General features: G+C 28.1%; 1 protein-coding gene and 1 pseudogene across 1 annotated transcript; both read left to right on the top strand.

Annotated features, from left to right (window-relative positions):
• Positions 1–9,725: 9,725 nt before the first annotated feature.
• On the top strand, positions 9,726–11,534 carry LOC111042175 (annotated as a pseudogene).
• A 7,690-nt stretch (positions 11,535–19,224) lies between these two features.
• Positions 19,225–20,053, top strand: LOC111042173 (P2X purinoceptor 7-like). The gene is made up of 2 exons (XM_022326694.1): positions 19,225–19,723; positions 19,886–20,053. The coding sequence occupies exons 1-2, from the start codon at positions 19,288–19,290 to the stop codon at positions 19,993–19,995; spliced, it is 546 nt and encodes a 181-aa protein (XP_022182386.1). The 5' UTR covers positions 19,225–19,287; the 3' UTR covers positions 19,996–20,053.
• The last annotated feature ends 214 nt before the right edge of the window (positions 20,054–20,267 follow it).

The following is a 20,267-nucleotide window of genomic DNA, read 5'->3' as shown; positions in this document are numbered from 1 at the left end:
ATGTTTGATAACCGCTATCTGGATAAATGCGGGCCGTGATCATTAACATTAACCCCCCCCACCTATGAATTCTTCACTGCCTATTTATGATTTTAATTTAATTATTTCTTAGATATTGACATCACTAATGCCATCTATTGAGAGGCCGCGCTATTAATTACGGCTATTACATTATTTGTATAGCTGTGGGCTATCTATGTATATTTAATCAATGCTAATAGCGAACAAACAATATTACAATAATGAGCTCAAAATTCGACGCATTGCGAAATTGAGCACATATCCCTTTCGGTCATAGTGTCCTGTACGCAGGACACATGTTTAGCCAGTTAAAAACCATATTAATTTTTTTCGTATGATAACGTACCAACATTAATTTGATTGCTTTGTGTTTCTAGTTTCTACTACTATTGAACAATTACTCATATAACAGTTGATAAGTTACTTTATACACGAAATTAATATCGACATTTGGTGATAACAATTAATGCTTGACATGGCAACCTTTTCGCGGTATTTATTATTGATGATTCATATTTATCATGGCAGAAAAATATTTTCCAAAATAAAAACATGTGATCAGCTGTTATTATGCTTAAACATGGCCAAATTATTTTCCGTTAGTGTGTAGTATGCACACAAATATGTGTACCGTATCCAGGACACTGACGCGACGGCGCGACGCCGCGTCATGTTATATTTATAGAAGGTGTTATCATTTCGTTATTACTGTGGCAGTGGTCTACCACATTATATCCTACATTACTTATTTTAAAATGTGTTGTCATGATGATAATTTTTTTTTCTAATTTTATGAATAATAAATAATATACTTTTTACAAATTAAAATAACTAATTGTACCTATTTAAAATGGCAAATAAATTAAATACCCAATCAATTCTTGATATACTAGATTGCGATTTATCAGACTTTGATGGAATTTCAAGTGATGATGAAGACGAAAATGTTCAAGATTTATTATCCAAAGGTATGTAAAGAAATGTAACAATATAAATAAATAAATATTTTATGTTTTAATGCTTTGCATTATAAATAGTTTATGGTAATACTGATCAAGAAGATAAAAATGATTTAGAAAGTGTAAATCCAAATAATGAAATTGATATAGATCAGTTTGATGAATTAATGAACTTCACAGATAATCAATGTAAGTTATACAATAAAATATTATAAAAAATAACATGTTCATAATTATATTTACCTACCTAATTATTTTATATATTTAATTGTACAGTCAATGAATATTTGTTTGGTGAAAATATTGATGTGCAGCAAACAGATATTATTGAAGAAAATGATAATTCTAATCAAGATGAAGCTGAAGTATATGAACCAGTAAAAAATTTAAAATGGAAAAGAAATGCTACATACATTACACCTAATATTGACTGGTATATACCACCTCTAAATGATATTGAAAGTTTGCCACTTCCTTCTGAATATTTTTTTAAATATATAAAAAATGAAATGTTTGAACTAATGGTTGAAATGACAATGCAGTATGTATATGATAACGGTGTTCACAATTTTCCTGAAACAAATGTAGATGAAATGAAAACTTTTTTTGGAATTTTAATTGTCATGGGTAATTTTCAATTTCCTCGTGTGAGAATGTACTGGACTCAACATTAGGAATTTCACTCATCAAATACAATATGAATGTCAATAGGTTTTTCAAGCTGCGTCAAAATTTTCATGTGGTGGATAACAAAGCACCAAGAAATTCAAATGACCGCTGTTGGAAAGTTCGACCTTTACTAAATGCTATAAGAGAACGATATAGGGAATTACCTTTAGAACTATCATTGTGTGTCGATGAGCAAATTATACCATTTAAAGGAACTATAAGTATAAAACAATACATGAAAGATAAACCAGAATATTGGGGTATAAAAGTATATTGCCTTTGTGGCAGTAGTGGAATCTTATATGATTTAATTGTGTACCAGGGAGTAACAACCGAGTATAGAGAAGAGTATAAAGCATTTGGTATCTGTGCAGGTACAGTGATGCAGTTATCTGAACGAATTACTGAACCCAATCATCAACTATACTTTGATAACTTTTTTAGTACTTATGCTTTGTTTCAATGGTCAAAAAACAGACAAATATATGCAGTAGGTACCATAAGAATTAATAGGTTTGGGAATCCACCATTATTATCTGACAAGGATATGAAAAAAAAACCTAGAGGTTTTTCTCAAGAGGTGCTAAGTGATAATGGTAATCTTATTATTACAAAATGGTATGACAATTAAGCCAGTAACACTTGAATCAAATTATGTCAGTATAGGAAACCAAGATATATGCCGTAGATGGGATAAAAAAAATAAATTATATATTGATGTCAAACGCCCAGAAATAATTCAAAAGTATAACAAAAATATGGGAGGTGTTGATAAGCTGGATTTTCTTTTGAAAATTTATAGGACTTTTATAAAAAGTAAAAAGTGGACCCTAAGAATAATGACACACTGTATTGATATGGTACTTGCAAACAGTTGGCTGGAGTATAAAAAAGATTGTGAAATACTACAGGTAAAAAAAACAAAAATATTAGATCTTTTACATTTTAGACAATATGTTGGAGAAGCTTTAATACTATCCAATAAAACTTCTTCATCTCAAAAAAAGAGGGGCAGGCCATCTAAACAGGCACCAAATCAGCTTCAACCAAAACGTTTATATAGACCTGAGTCAGTACCTGTTGAAGAAATGCGTTGGGATAAAATTGATCATTTTCCAGTTTTTGACGAGAAACCTAACACATCTAGGTGTAAATATTTATTTTGCAAACAAAAAAGTAGTGTCTTATGTTCTAAACGTAATGTTCATTTATGTTTTATGAGAGGTCGCAATTGTTTTATAGAATTTCATTCAAAAATATGATAATCATTATAATATATCATACTTTTATATGATTTTTTCATTTATAATTTTATAATTATAAATAAGCTATTTTTTTTATTTTGTTTTGAAGAATTTTAATTTTATTTTTATCAACTATGAAAATTGTTATATATTATATTTTATATGATTTTTTCATTTATAATTTTATAATTATAAATAAGCTAATTTTTTTATTTTGTTTTTATCAACTATGAAAATTGTTTCATTAATTTTATTGTTTTAGATTTTCATACAAATATGTGATAATTATTTTGTATTTGTGTTTATTTTTTATGATTTTTTCATTTATAATTTTATAACAGCCATTTTTTTTATTTTGTTATATCTAATTAATATTTGTCATTTATTGAAGGAATAAAAAGATTGTTTTAGAAATATAATTTTATCTTTTTTTAATTCAACGTTGAATCACAATGTCCTATATTTGGGACACTTTCTACTTTCTAAAATAATAATATCACCACAGGAATAGTACCTACCAACAAATTTCAAAAATTTAAAATAGCATGCATACCTGTTTTCATAATTTTACCATAAAAACTATAAAAGCGTGATCGAAAGGCATATTATATATATAAAAATAAACAATATAAAATATAAAAATTAGGTGAACAACAACAAAAAACAAATTAGAGTATGGAATAATAATAATTGACAATGATAAAAAAAGTATGGTAATGGATTTTGTATAGTGCCGGTCGTATTTTGTTTATCATATCGGAATTATGATACGATGAAGTGTCGATGTTATCGTCGTATTGTTTTTACGACAATAACCGTATCTAGGTTCCGATGATGGTTACGTAATTATAATCCCGCTCGTTAACAACTGTATTTATTTATTTACAATTATATGTATGATTGTATTTTTACATTAAGTGCATTTTAAAATTTTAAAATTTCACAAAATTATATATTTTTTAAACATTTTTTTTATTAATTGTAGGTGTGCATTATTTTATATTATATTTAATATAAGTTTTTTTCCGTATTTTCTCGTTTTATAACATTACTTCACAGCAGCTTGGACACATTTCTATGAGATGATCACGACAAATAAGTTTTGCCAATTTATGCATACTTTTGTTTAAAGTTTAATTTAAAGTATAAATTAAGTATAATTAAAGTAAGTACATTTTAAATAATTTTAAATTTAATTGAGTATGGTTGAGTTCTATTTCTATATTATGTAATATCGACTATATGTGAAAACTAATATTAATTAAAACCCTTTCAGGCCCGATGATAACTTTAAGATTCATGTTTTATAATTGTATCTGAAATAAACCTCGATGCTCATTGATAACATTAATACTTATCATTTTACCCAAAACTTTGTGTTCTTGTAAACGGTCCCACTGGTTTTCATTGTTATTATCAGGGCTCGTAAGTTCATGCATCCGCATGTTTTTTCTGCTACACCGAAAAACATGCTAACTGAGATACAAATCCGTTTCATAACAGTAGTAATAATAATATAAAGTTTAATAGTGCATGTTTTTGCATGTTTTGAGTGTTAGGGCATATTTGGCATATAGTCGATTTTTTAGAGTTGATAGCGCATATTATTTCATAAAAAAATTTTTTAGACAAATATCTGAAAAGTTTCTTGTTATTTATTTACTTTTCCGTTTACAAAATGAGAGTATTTTTATTATCCTGTGACTACCTATAGTATCCTAGCTATCCATATTATGAACTTCACAAGTATTCATTTTTTTTTTATTTTACTAATTTTGGTTAATAAATGTATACAAATTAAAATTAATAAAACACTTTTTAATTAATGGATATATTCTTATTATTTTAATATTTTCCCATGGTTGTTTTACATAATGCATATTTTTAGTGCATAATTTAAAAATGTTAGGGCTTATAAATGCAAATTTTCAAACTTTTTAGTGCATATTTTAATGCATATTTTGCTAATTTTGAGGGCATGAATGCATGCTTATTTATACATTTTTTAGTGCATGAACTTACGAGCCCTGGTTATTATCATATTTTGTGAGAAAAACTCATGTTTAGTTGTCTTATCTACATCATAGTAACCGATAAACACCAAAACTCACATTTCGAACTGATGTTTAGGTAAGTAATATTGATTTAATTTTTAAATTAAAAATATTGAGTTAATATAGTAAATAATAATATAGTTAATTTAGTATTTATTAATACATGTTTTTGTATCGTTACAACGCAACATTTTATAACTTACGGCTTTTATTGATAAGATATAACGAAGTAAACAATATGATTCTTATTGTTCTCACTGGGTAGATAGAAATATGTATAAGTATTTTGAATATGGATACTAAGTCCCAATGATAACTATGAGAATTATGTAAATTTTTTTTGAAATAATTAACTTCATCAACAATATTTTATCAGAAAAATGGCTCGTATAATATCTGACGATGTTATTTCTGAATTATTAAATGGTAATGTATCGGATATCGAGGAGCTTGATGAAGGTGAAGATATTTCTTATGAAAATTTGGATGAGTTGCTACTAGAATTTCCTGATACTGTCGAAGTAATTGTTTCGCACAACTTTTTAACTTATATACAATTAAGAGAGTAGAAATTGTGTATTGATATATTTTACATTATAGGATAATAATAAAATTATACGAGGAGATTGATGAAATACAGCAGATTAGAACTCAAGATGTTTCAAAGATACAACTGGATGAAAACAATGATGTAGAATAATTTTATGAAGATGCAATGAGACACCCAAAATGGGAAAAGGTATTATACATTGTTTGAATTATACTTTAACAAACTAAGTATTAAATTTATAAAATTATCTAGGTTCTTTGGAGTAGCTCAAATCATAAATGTACTGGTAAATTACCTAAAGCACATTATATTTATTCACCATATGAACACTTTAAATTATTTGTTGACTAAAATATAGTTGAAAATATGGCCAATCAATTGTATTCAGTCCAAAAAACCGGAAAATACATAAATACTTCTCATGAAGAAATTGAACAGTTTTTGGGAGTAAATATGTATATATATAATATTATAATAAATATTATAGAAATAATGTAATAATAAAATATTGTTATAAGTTTGTTAAAAAGCTTAGTTCTTAATACTATGTTTAAATTCTATGATGTTTGTATGATATTAATAAATTCACATTTTTTTATTGTTTAAATAATTGTTTTTTTTTTTGTTCTGTACTTTACTCATTAATGGTTTTGTTCAGTATTTTCACAATTTATTTTGTGTGCAAAAAAATTTCCATAAGTCATGATGTACTTTATTTTAAAAACAAAAAGGTGGCAACCCTGGTAGTCAGTGTCCAGTGATGTAATTGAAAGGAGCTGTCGCTACTATTACAAAACTATTCATTCAGCACATTTGAATACTTGACGATATACCTTGAAGAAGTCCGTCTCAATTTTTTTTCGTAGTTATCATATTATTCTCAATAATTATAATAAATTATATATTTTTTTTTAAATATATTTTATAAATATTTGGTTTTGGTGTTGCGATACTTATTTTTTTTTATTTGACAATGGAACATGAAGGATTTATGTACAGAAGTAACGGCTGTAAAAATGGAATCTCGTAAATATTTATTGATAATAATTAGTATTAGGTAGTCTGTATTTAAATAATTAAAACAATCAAAAAAATTTCTTCTATAAATAAATAAAAAATTAAGATTTTCTATAAGTTAATAAATTATTATATAATTGCAATTACCCAGATGAGCTTCAGAATAGTTTATCAAAAATAATCATTTAGTTTAATTCAAATGTAACAATATAATAAATAAATACCTATTATGATCGTAAAAAATAATGAGAAAAAGAGACAAGTAGCACATACGTACATTCATTTTTTAGTGTACACTAATGTTTAAAATTAAATCACACGTTTAAGCAAATAAAGGACGGTCTCAATTCTGCAAATTTAAAAGTAGGTATATAAGTACTTAGTACTACGTGTTAGGTATATCCTTTATTAGTCAATGTTATATGGAGGGGGACTTTTGTCACCACAACAAATTTGGACTGTTAAAATATGATAGGTAGCTTTTTGAAGATATATGTTATTGAACAGTAATTTTATAATATTTACAATTATTTTGATACATTTTTCATTGTTTCTCTAACTAGACATACAAATTATAAATAGTTAAAATAGTTAAATTAATAACAAATATTATTATTCTGTAAATTTATACTAATTTAAATAGTTATAATTAAAATTAAGTAATCACATGATAATCATACATTACAATTTTTCCTCGAATTTTTCTTTGGATCAGTTTTGTTTTGTTTCATCAAAATGTAATACAAATTATATTCTGTATAAAATATAATTTAGATGGGAAGACTGAATATTATCATTATTTGAATAAGAACAGTTATGTAGTTAATAATAGTTTTTAATTTTGATGAAAGTGTTATAATATTTTATTGCTGTAGACACCTTTGGCTTTTTCTTAAGTTCTAGTAGTATACATTTTGATATATTATTGTTGCCTCAATTCACCTGCTTCTTTGCCTCATCTCTCATAAAACAATACAATTATTAATATATGGCCCAATGCCCATGTTTATACTCTAGTTAATTGTGTAAAAATGCTGTTAATAGAATTACAATATAGGTATATAATAATATTTTAAATTATCACAATTTTAATAATAAAAATTATCAATTTTTTCTTATTTATAATAATTAGAGACAGGATTTATATGTGCTTAAAATCTTAAAAATATGATGTTTTTATGCTTTGAAATTTCATCAAAATAATCTTTTATATTGTGCATAAATATTATTTTTTGGAAAAATAATATGATTTTTCATAAAAATATATTAAATTGGTACTGAAAAAACAAATTAAACTTTAAAGTAACAGTTTATCAAAATTATAAGATGGTTAAATTAATCCTAATCTCTAAAAATGATTCAAACAGTTATTTTTAGTCATAGAGCTTCTGGTTTGACGCTCAACGACACCTCCTCCATCCCAAGTCCGTAGTCGATACCCAAATCCCCAATTGATTTTTTTATCAATGTTATGTTCTCATAAATATTGATTTTTATCTTGATAAGGAAGAAACTGCCAGATATCAAAAAACTTTTACATTTTTTTATAAACCATTAAATGGTTTATAAAATGTTCAAATTAAACCTTAATATGGCAATGTAATATGTATTCCTAAAACATTCAAAGGTACTCATTTATCACATTGATTTAATCTCTTCCATAGAAAACAGATGTCGAATTGATACAGTTTATATGGATTTTAGTAAAGCTTTGGATAGAGTAAACCATAAGTTGCTTATATTCAAACTTCAAAGAAATTCTCTAATTATAATTGTAAACAAAAAAAAAAAAATAATAAGAAAATTAGATAAACACAATTCCAACATATCAAGACTTTTTTTTTTAGATACTTTAAATGTAATAAAGCTTCATCACATTTATGTAAGGGATCAATTAAAAGACTGAGAGATAACAGCATTGTTATAATTCAGCCACGTACAAATCATGTGGGGGATGCAAACAATGCCGTCCTCATCAACCGTTTTAGAAATGTATTAAAACAAAGAGGATCAACGGAAAATACATTATTTTTTTATTATTATTATTTTTATTTTTATTTTAAATAAGATGTTCCTAGCCTTGGCTATTTACATCTATTGATGATTACAATGGTACAATTTTTAACAGTTTTAACATGATAATTAATTAGAATAATAAAAATAGAATAATTAGTAAGATAAAATTACTAACTAATATATACTGTATGTACAATATTGAATATAATAATATAATAATAACATTGGTAGTAGTTACGCTGAGTCGTAGCTGACTATAATTAAGTAACAGTGACTGATACAATAATAATTAATAATAAAGGTATAATATAACATAATATAAAATAATATAGAATAATATATACAAGTTAAGCTTATATATTAGCTAATGTATATTGTGTATAGTTGTTAAACCAGAAGGTCATGCGGACGTCCACGTTTTAATCTACGTTGAGGCGGATGTACGTGGAGGTTATAGTGAAGTGAGCCAGAGGAGTTGAGCAGAGAGGTATGGAAGTTTTTTGAAGACGTTTTTATGTGGTCTACGATTTCCTGGACCTGAAGATCTTTATGTAGGTTTACGTTCCTTATAAACCAAGGTGCGTTTGCAATAATACGTAGCACTTTATTTTGAAAAATTTGAATTTTTCTGATGTGAGTGGTCGCGCATTTCCCCCAGACCGGACATGCGTAAGTGAGTATTGGACGTAAGATTTGCTTGTATATAAGAAGAGAGCATTTTTTCTGTATTGAAGATTTTTTATTGAGGATAGGGTATAACATAGAAAGGCGCTGATATGCCTGTTGAAGTTTGGATGAGATATGAGGCTGCCAAGTTAGCCGTTTATCCAATATCAAGCCAAGGTACTTCACTGACGAGTTCCAAGGTATATTTACATTGTTAAAAATTAGTTGTGCAGGGGGGTGGTAAGGACGAAGACTGAAAATAACACCTATACTTTTTGACGCATTTATTTGGATACGCCATTTATTACACCAATAAGATATTGTATTAAGATGTACTTGTAGATTTGTGGCTACTGCTTCTATGTTACGTGATTCGATGAAAATTGTAGTATCATCTGCAAAGAGGGCGATGTTCGTACAAATCATGTGGGGGATGCAAACAATCATCAACCGTTTTAGAAATGTATTAAAACAAAGAGGATCAACGGAAAATACATTATTAAAAACCATTCATATTACATATTATAATATAATAAATTGAACATTGTGTAATAATAAGTATAATATATAGGCATTTGGTAGCTGCATCTTTATACCCCTGGTCAACTACAGAGTCTGTTATGCGTTTGGCCAGAAGAAAATCATTGCCCAGATTACCGAATAATTTAAGTGAACTTGCCACACTCTTTGATGACGGGCAACTTGAAAGATTTAGTTGTTGTGAGGCAAATTTTTTCAGATGTTGTGTAAAAGACACTGATGGTAAAACAAACATCATATTTGCTTGTACTCAATTTAAAACATTTTTATAGTCCATACCTATCATTTACGTTCTGATGGAGGGTAAAACGAGAAGATCGTATGAATGTGTCTTTCAATTTGTAAAAAATAATTTACTACCTACATTAAGACCAAGTATAATTATAACACATTATGAAAATGCTTTGAGGGATGTACTATTATCAGTTTTTCCTGGAGCCCGGTCTTTTGGGTGCTGGTTCCATCACAACCAAGTAAGAGTTATATTATGTTACCTACTTTTAAATTTTTCATAAACATTTATAACATATAGGCAGTGACGAACTGGCAAGGGTTGCCCAGATGTGATTGCCCGTGTACACTTTGAAAAATAATTTAAATTAAGTGTTTATAAGAATTATTTTCGTTTGGTACCTATCACCTAATCTATATTTGTTTCAATTTTAAAGGCTGTATGGAGTAAAATGAATAAACTGGGTTATTTAAACTATATCAATATTAATGAAAGTGCTCTAAAAGCGTTAAAACTATTAATGTGCTTTCCTATATTGTCCGCTCTTAGCATTGAAAATGATTTTTCATTTATAACAGCATTCGCTCGAAACCATGGAATTCATTTGGAACAACTATTTCAGTATTACCAAATGTAGGTATTTTATGCACCAGAAACAAAAAACACAAAATATAATATTTAAAAATAAATACTAACGAGAATATAAAAATTTAAACTACAATGTATCAAAACAATATTATTATTTACAATTATGTACAGTACAATGTATTTTATGGTATAAGTACTGGTTAAGAAATGTTGGATCGCACATCATATCGGTTTATGGATTACCTAGGAGAACCAATAACAACGTTGAGAGTTTCCACAATTCTCTGAAAGCCAAATTTGGAAACAACCATCCAAGTTTATGGATATTTTTAGGTAAGTTAATATAGGTATAATGATTTTATTGTTATTTCATAACACATCAAAATACTCTTTTGAATTTAAAAATATAAATTATAATGGTTAATTTTATTTATTTCATATAATTTAACTAATTTAAATAAAAACTACCACATTATTGTCAATCAGCTTAACAATAATTTAAATCCAACTAGGCATTTAAGAGTCAAATTTCTAGCCAATTCAATGCGAATCAAAAATGAGACTCAACAACTAAATTTAGGATTGATTTCCATTTGGCAATTTTTGCAAAGATGTTCTTATGTCACTGAAGGGTACGAACAGAGACAACGGATTTGGGCTCTGCGCAACAATGACGATATGGCCGATGAAGGACAGATTGAAAATTTTGAACAAATACCACCTGACGAATTACCTTTAGAAGATGAACTTAATGTTGGAGACCCACCAGCACGAAGGCCTTGGGATTTACCTTTAGAAGAAAGGGTTGATGTTGCTGATCCGCCAGGAGAAAGTTCTGTATGCATGGTGTGTATGGTAGTAACGGTAAATGGCACTGCAGCCGAGTATATAATTTTGCCATGCGGCCAATGGCCATGCGTGGGTATGTGCATCATGTGTGGAACGCTTAGATGTGCCAAACTGGGTTTGTTCGTTTAGTCGAATACCTAATATTTCCTTTCAAAGAATTTTTTTCTCTTAAATATCAAAGTAAATTCAAGTAAGTAAGTTTATGTAAATTATAAATAATTGTTAGATTGTATTATATTATTATGTTATTATTAATTATAAGATGACAAAATAAAAGGTTGGATGTTGTCATGAGTTTGTTATCTGTTTTTTATCTTAATAATATTTTATTTAACTTGGTTTCACAGAAAATATAGTATTGACGTATATTTTCTTATTAGTTATTGACATTTAGAAAAAGTATAATAATAATTTTAGCTATTTTTAAGAAATATAGGTAACTGATTTAAGCACTTTCATTATCCACAAATTGTTTACATTTGATTACCATAAAAAATTCTATGATTTCTACAACAAATAGAAATTAAATGCAAAATTTCAATTTGATTAGTTATACCATATACAATTCCTACTTCAGAATACTTACTAAAACTAAATTGCTTTTCTTTTTAAATTGTTTACACTCGTTAAATTGTGAAACCCATTCATTGTATTTTCCAAAATAACTTTGATTTTATATTAAATTAAATGTTTAAATAAGTAGGTACTAATTTTACATATTATTATTAAACATAGAATGTTATAAATTATTTGATAATCATAATAATAATAATTACTATAATTAATAACATAATTTTTCAAGTTACAGACTACATATACAATACAATTAAATAATGGTTATTTTCTCATTTCAAAAGCAAAGCTTAATAGCTTATGCTGAAATGAGAGAGTTCATAAAAAATACATTAAATTTTTTAACTAAGATTGTATTATATACCGACAGTTCATTTATATAATATAGATATTCAAAATTAATAAAAAAAAGTATTTACATATAATATGTAACACAAGGTAATTATATAAATCTAAGGTGTTGACATGTTTCTTAGAACTATTATATCTATATGATTTAAAAATTAAAAAACATTAATCAATATTTGCCAAAAGTAGTAGAACAAAAAACTTATTTAGTATTAGATTTTTCCTTACTTCTAGTATTATATTTTTGATTTAATTTTACGTTATCAAATTTAACAGAGTACATTTAAGTAGAATATTCCTTTATGAAAATGGAATTCAAACTATAACTGACAGTTTGGAATAAAGATAATAAACTGAGTTAAGTCTAGGTCTATTTAAAATTATTCTTATCAAGTTATTTAAAGTTATGTTTGGTGGGTAAAAGTTTGATTTAAAAGCATATCCCCAAATACATATTCCATAGCTAATTATAGATTGAGCTAGTGCAATGTAAATTATCCTATTGTTATGAAGATTAAGTTTTTTTTTAATATTTTAAATTTATAAAATAATTTTCTGATAAAATTACAAATATTGTATGTTATGTGCTCTTTCCAATTAAGATTATAATCAAAGATATTGCCTAAATATTTTATTTTGGAAACATTCTCAAGTAAATGCCAATCACAAATTCTATTTTACATAAACAATTTTAGCTATGAGCTATGACATCTTTCTAAGGTATCTACATTAGTATTATTTATACTAAAAAACATAGATTTAGATTTGTTAATACTAAGTTCAAGAAAATTTTTATCTAACCAGTAACCAGGCTTTAATGTTGTTGATACATTTATTAGCTAAGCTATATTGATTGTCAATATTATCATGTTCAAGGTAACACTAATATATCATCTGCAAAATAAATTACCTATCCATTAATTTTCAAATTAATAAGTCCATTAATGTATATAAGGAATAGTAGGTATGGGTCCTAAGACGGTAGGTGGGAACACCACAGTTAACAGAAATCGAAAAACTAAAGCACTCATTAATTCAAACTACCTGTGTTGAGTGTTTATTTGAAAGGTAAGATGAGGATAGTGATAGAGCAATTTTACGGACTTTAATTTCGTTATAAAAATATTATAGATGACCGACGAATCAAATGCTCTTTTTAAATCAAGGAACATGCCTATTACCTTATTTCCTTTATCCAGACTTGAATAAATTAATTCGAAGTCTGCAGTACATCACCATTAGCAGGGGTTAAAGTGGGGAGATGCAGGAGGACTCAGTCTCCCTATCTCTGACGGTGACCCGTCATTTGATCCGGTAAATAGTATCCGGCGACAAATGATCCGCGACATTTGGTCCGGTTCAAAAAGAACTTGTACCAAAAATATCCTGCTAAAAAATGTCCGGTAACAAAAAAATATAAAATATAAATATATAGTTTTATTTTAATTAGTTGTTATTTTATTTTCATAATTTTTAAAAACGTCATTATAAAAAAAATATAAAATATAAATAGTCATAATAAAAGTAATAATATAGAATACAAATGTTTATAAATTAAAATTATGAGCGATACCCTTCAAATACGTAATGATATTTGAAGTTTCATAGTTTTCTACTGTATTTTTAAGACGTTGGTCTATGTTTTTATATTTTTTTTTTTTTGTAGGGTTATTTTCCCCCAGATTAATTTTTTCTAGTTTTGCTTCTTGGAGCCCCTGTTCCTGCTTCAAAAAAGATATAAATTTCCAAATAGTCGTATGATGACTTCCCAATGATGCATTGAAAGCATGGTGCCAACCTTCAACAGCATTGTTTGTTCGAGGTTGGTCATTAATTACATTGTCATAACAGTTCCACATTTCTATTGGAAATAATGGTTTTTTTCTTCTATTACGAACTGTTCGACCTATCCATGTTTCCTCAAAGTAATCTACTATAGGTTCAAACAATTGTTCATTATCAATAAAATATTGGGATTCTAGGATAGTATTAAAAGATTTTACTACATCAAGGACTGGCACAAATGCTAAAGCACATAATTGTTTAACATGGAGAGCAAACGTTGAGTCTTCTGCATATTTCTTTTGTAACCCAGTAGATTGTACTTTACGCCATACACGCTGGCCAAAATGAAAAAAACATCCACTTATATGAGCATTAGGAAAAATTTGTTTGAACGCCGAACAAAGGATTGCTCAAAATCTATTTTAATAGATTTTGGGTTCAGATCTGGTTTTAATACAAGCAATTGCCTTAAAACTTCAGCGTATACTTCCTTTGTACGACTAGTCATTAATATATACACTAATGGAATAACTAAGCTACGTGTGTAACAATGAATTGTATATAATTGTGAAAATATCGAGTGAACAGATTTAAAAGTTCCGTCACCAAACCAGTCATCTGTTTTTTGAAGCATATTTAAATTGTACTGAGTAGTAAAATTTAAAATTCTGCTTTCACTACTACCACTATCGTATGCCAAAAATGTTTCGTTTTTGTTAGTCAATTTATATATTTCAGGAATAATTAAGTCTTTGGTATTACTTGGATTAACTGGAGCATTTTTTTTTATTACTCGAGTCCGTTGAATAGTCCTTGACAATGATTTTATAATAGGTAATTGTCCAATTACCGGAACAGAAGTTTGACCCAACACATTTGAAATTATATTTCTTGTAGAAGTTGTTTCTGTTATAGCAGTATCCTTTATAGTATTCACCAGTTCTTTGGCCTCAATTTTGGCTAAGTTTGGAGCATGCGAATGATCAGTTTCTTTTAAATTCGATCCTACGAAAAAAAAACAAAACATTGTATGAAATGTGGAATGTACAATTTGAAATAAAGTCTACATCAAAATAATTAATGTTTTATTTTATAAATATTATTATTATTATTATAAATAAATATAATTAATTAAATTCTATTAATTTAGTATACAAATTTAAGTACATACCCGTTTCGTCTTTCGTTGTTGTGTGACATCGGCTTTTACATGACAACTTTTTATACTCGGTACAACGCCATACTACTTTAGTTTCATACACATCATGAATACTAAATAAAAAACCTTTATTTATAAGCATATTTTTGCCTTTTTGGCTTTTTATAAATGTAAGTGGCATTATTTAAAGTTAACGTTATTCATACACATTTCAACTAAAAAGGATTTATACCACGACAATAGGGGCTCGCCGAATCCAGAAGCTTTAAGGATCTGAATTAGAACATCATGATTAACGGAATCAAAAGCTTTGTGGAAGTCCGTGTAAATGACATCCACATGCGAACGTTGTTGAAAAGAGTTATAAATGAAATTATTTGAAACTAAATTACAGGTAACAGTCGACCGACCTGGGCGAAACCCATGTTGTTCATCAATAAGAATAGGGTTGATCGACCGACGAATATCATTTAGTACAAGAGATTCCAAAATTTTAGAGATGTGAGACTGAATGGAGATAGGTCTATAGTTCAGGACAGAAGATGGATCCCCTGACTTGAAAATGGGTGTAACAGAGCTAAATTTTAAAATAGATGGATAAATTCCTTCATCAAGAGAACACCTGAATAATAACCAGAGCGTAGATGAAATAAAAAGTCACCAGAGAGACCATCAGGGCATCAGGCCCAATAGACCTAACGCCACGCAGACTAGATAACTTATCAAACACATCATTAACACTAAAATCGACATGTATTTGAAAAACCGTTTCCATACAGCCCGGAAAAGGTCATTCTTATTGTAAAAGCATGTTGTGCTCTTCATAACTGGCTCAAAGAAACTAAATTACAATATAGACAATTTGAACATACAGTCGATTCAGAAAATTTTGATACTGGAGCAATTGTCCGAGGTAATTGGAGGGACGAGTCAGAGCTGAATAGTTTTTAATCATTGACAAATAGTTTAGCCAATCATACAACCAGAAGATCTAAAGACCTTCGTGAAAGATATGCAGATTACTTCGTTGCAGAATGATCGATTCCTTGCCAGACAAGGATGGTGCACTAAAATGTACAAATGTACACGTGACTCGGACGATTTTTTTTCTTTTAATGTCAACTTAAGTTATAAACTTTAAAATAATTTAAAACTGTATAGTATAATTTTAAATATGTATGAATTATCTGAATAAACATTCTCCATCATATTTAATAAGTTATTTGTATTTGATTAATTATTGTTCACAAAAATCCATGATAACAAAAAAAAAAATAATAGTAGTGCTATTTATATAGTTGTAAAGTATAAAATGTTATAAATAGGAATTAAAATATAAAATGTATACTTTAATTCTTACATTAAAACTAAAATAAGTACAGTATACATACCAAATTGCTGTGACTTTCCGTCAACTCAGAATTAATATTACGTAGTGTATCATCCAATATGTTAAACCATTTAATAGGGGCATTGCCCATTCGGCTCCCGTTTTCAAAAAGGTCAATTCCCAAACGGCTCCTGTCGAAAAAGGTTTTACGAACAGGTCAATACCCAAACGGCTCCCATCGAAAAAAAGTTTTACTAAAATCCGGGTAGTAATCCTGTTTTTTACAACACAAATTCCTTCCCTCTTCATACAGACTTAGGATTGTCTCTAAAGAGGTGTGGTTAAAAATGTGTTGTTTTTTAAGGTTAAATTATAAAAATCATATTCTGTGAATTAAATGTAAAAAAGTTTTAATATAACTATTTATCGATTTCGTTATTGGGATATATAGTGCACTCACAAAGTGTCATTAGAGTTTAACCAAAGGATAGACGTAGCATATAACTATTTATACTTAATAAGAAAAAAAATTGTAATATTAATAATTTGCAATAAAAACATATATATTATGCAGATTATTTTGTATAAATACTTCACAATTTACATTGCCCAATATCCCTCAAATATTATTTGACAAAATATAAAAAAAAAAAAAAATTATAAAATCGTGTTCTACCACTTTTTTCGATGGGAACCGTTTGGGAATTGACCTGTTCGTAAAACCTTTTTTGACGGGAGCCGTTTTCGAATAATAAACAATAGACGGGAGCTGTTTGGGTATTGACGTTTAATAGATAGTACGTAAATAGTGTCGGTTCCCGCACCGGATCTTTTCGAATCCTTTATTTTTTTTTAGCTCTTGTGAATAAGTAGACCTATTTATGTATTTTAAAATAAGTGTTAAAAGTTAATAGTTACCTATTTATCGTTTAATAAACTTATACCGACCTTATGTTTTTAATTTTTAACTTTATCTCTTTTTCACCGAATTCAGGTATATTCAAAGTTTTTTGTAATTCATTACAAGCAGATAGCTTGGCCTGTTTATTTTTATACAGTAGGCATTTTATGTTCCATAAAGACTCGTGTTTTATATATTCCGAAACAAATTTAAATGTTGTGTCTTCACCCCAACGAAACGTCATCTTGACACTGAAAGGATAACTAATACACTAAACTAAAACATGCGTTCAGACCACCTATTATTAATTAGTCAGAAAAGTGGAGGAAGCTACTCGACCAGAAAAAATAGAAGTAAATGGATCTACTAATTACTAAATTACTAAATAAATTTACTAAACTACTCAACTAAATCAGTCTGTTCATACGCGTTTAGTAGCTAAATTACTCGCTACTTGACTAAATTACTGGCATAGTCTGAACTATCCTTAAGAGGACGTGATACCCGCATGTGCTGTCTCCATCTTACAAGTGCATAACATAGCAAATTATACACTAAGCAGAACACGTGTAGCTCCGTTAATTTAAAAATTAAAGTGAATTGACCTCTTACAAAATCTAAAGGTAAGATTATTATCTAGGCGACCTCATAGGTTTTTTATTATATTTTAATTTTAACCCGAGTTATGAGTATTTTTCCTAGATAATAATCTTACCTTTAGATTTTATAAGAGGTCAATTCGCTATAATTTTTAAACTAACGGAGCTAAACGTGTTCTGCTGAGAGTAAAATTTGCCATGTTACGCACTTGTAAAACAGAAACAACACATGCAGGTATCACGTCCTCTTAAGAGGACGCTACACCGAAAGCGAAACGCATACAACGACCGAGAGAACGCGCTGTTAGGTGTTTTCGCGATGCGCAAGCACGCGACGTTTAAGCCGCGCCCACTAATCGTCGTCGGCGGCCGGCCGACGAATGTGCTCATTCGGGAAGCGACGTTTATTATGTTCTCAACCTTCGTCTGTGACGGGTCGAGTAAATATAGAATGCGTACACGTATATTATGCCGCATTGCCGCCGCAGCGCGCCGTAATCATTTTAAAGGACCATCCCACTCAAAAAATGTTCTCAGGCTTAAATTAAAGTACAAACTTTGACTAAAAAAATGATACCACTAAAATTCGTTTGTGACTGTCCGTTCGCTAGTTAAGCGATTGCGCGTGCATTGCGCGTGACGTCACGGATTCGTTCGTCGCGGCGGCGGCCATATACAATACACAGCAATGTTTATCCGTTTTTGGTTTAACGTAAAGTAACTGCTAATAAACTTATATTTTTTCGAATAACCTAACCAAATGTATTTAAGAGTACCTCATAATCTTTCTATTCGTATAATTATATTGAATTTTGGTTTAATATTAATGAAATAATAGCAATTATATTATAATACAGTATACACCACTGTCATATTATAGTGTCAAATTGTCACTAATTACTCATATGAGTACTGCTATGATTTTATTTATAATTATATAAGATTTTATCGATGTTTATTTTTCATAACAATATAGTCTTATTGTCGTATTAAAGTTATAAATATCTTTATGGTTATGATCACAGATAATAATTAATAATAATGTTATCTTTTATTTCGTATTAGTGTTTAGCTAGTTACTACTAACAACTAGTAAGTACAGTGTCAGTGTGAAATGTGAATGCGGTCCTTTCTAGTTACACGATATAATATTCTAATATAATATGTAAATTATATAATATTTTTTAATGGCCCTTCAACCTTATAATTTCGAACCAACAGTGGATGATCTGGGAACAGACATCCAACCACAAAATGTAAATAATTCATTTTTGGAAATCGATGTTAATGGACGATCAAAAGTGGCCAACATAAATAATTGGTGTACGTGCGAAAAATGTTGCATTTTTAGTAACGATATTGAGTGTGTTTGTTGTGTCGAATTTGAAAAAGTTACATCTTTACGATCGGGACATAAGTGTATAACAGAGAGTGATTTGTTTAAAAAAATAATTTTAGACGAAGACATACTATACATTACCCGTCATCAAATTATTCTAAAAACAAAAAACAAATCTAAAAAGAAATTACTCACTATGTCAATTTTATCAAATAGTTCATGGAGGTTCATTTGTTACACACAATATACGCATTGGATTAATTCGTGGTCTTCATTTGGAAAAGGTAATATTATCATACATTTATTATATATTTATATATATTAAACTGTTTATAAGTAGGTAGTTGATACCTAATAACTAATAAGTAATAACTATAACTATATTATAATACCATTGCAATATTGCATAATATAAACTATTTATTTATAAGACTTACCCTTATCAGGTGTACGAGTTGTTATTCCAGCCTGTGTTGTAAAAACTATTAGAGAGAAATACCCAGAAGTGAATGGAGTTTATGTTGGATTCAAAAATGGAAGTAAATTACCCAATTAGATAAACACAATTTATTTGTTATCATTTTAAATAAAGAATGTATTCTAAATTTTAATTGTGTATAAAACATAACAATAAAACAAATGATTGTAAGAACTTTACTTATTACCTATATACCTAAATTTAAAAATAAAATACATCACAAAGTAAATTAATTTCTATGTGTAAGAGTATAGAACACGTCATAATATAACATTATTTATGCATGATCAATGATCATATTATATTCATGTTCATAAATATGCATAATAATTTATACATAGACATGTATA

Source organism: Myzus persicae, unplaced genomic scaffold (assembly GCF_001856785.1).
Source record: "Myzus persicae strain clone G006 unplaced genomic scaffold, MPER_G0061.0, whole genome shotgun sequence".
In the NCBI taxonomy this organism is placed as follows: domain Eukaryota; kingdom Metazoa; phylum Arthropoda; class Insecta; order Hemiptera; family Aphididae; genus Myzus; species Myzus persicae.
This window is presented reverse-complemented; position numbering and strand designations above follow the sequence as displayed.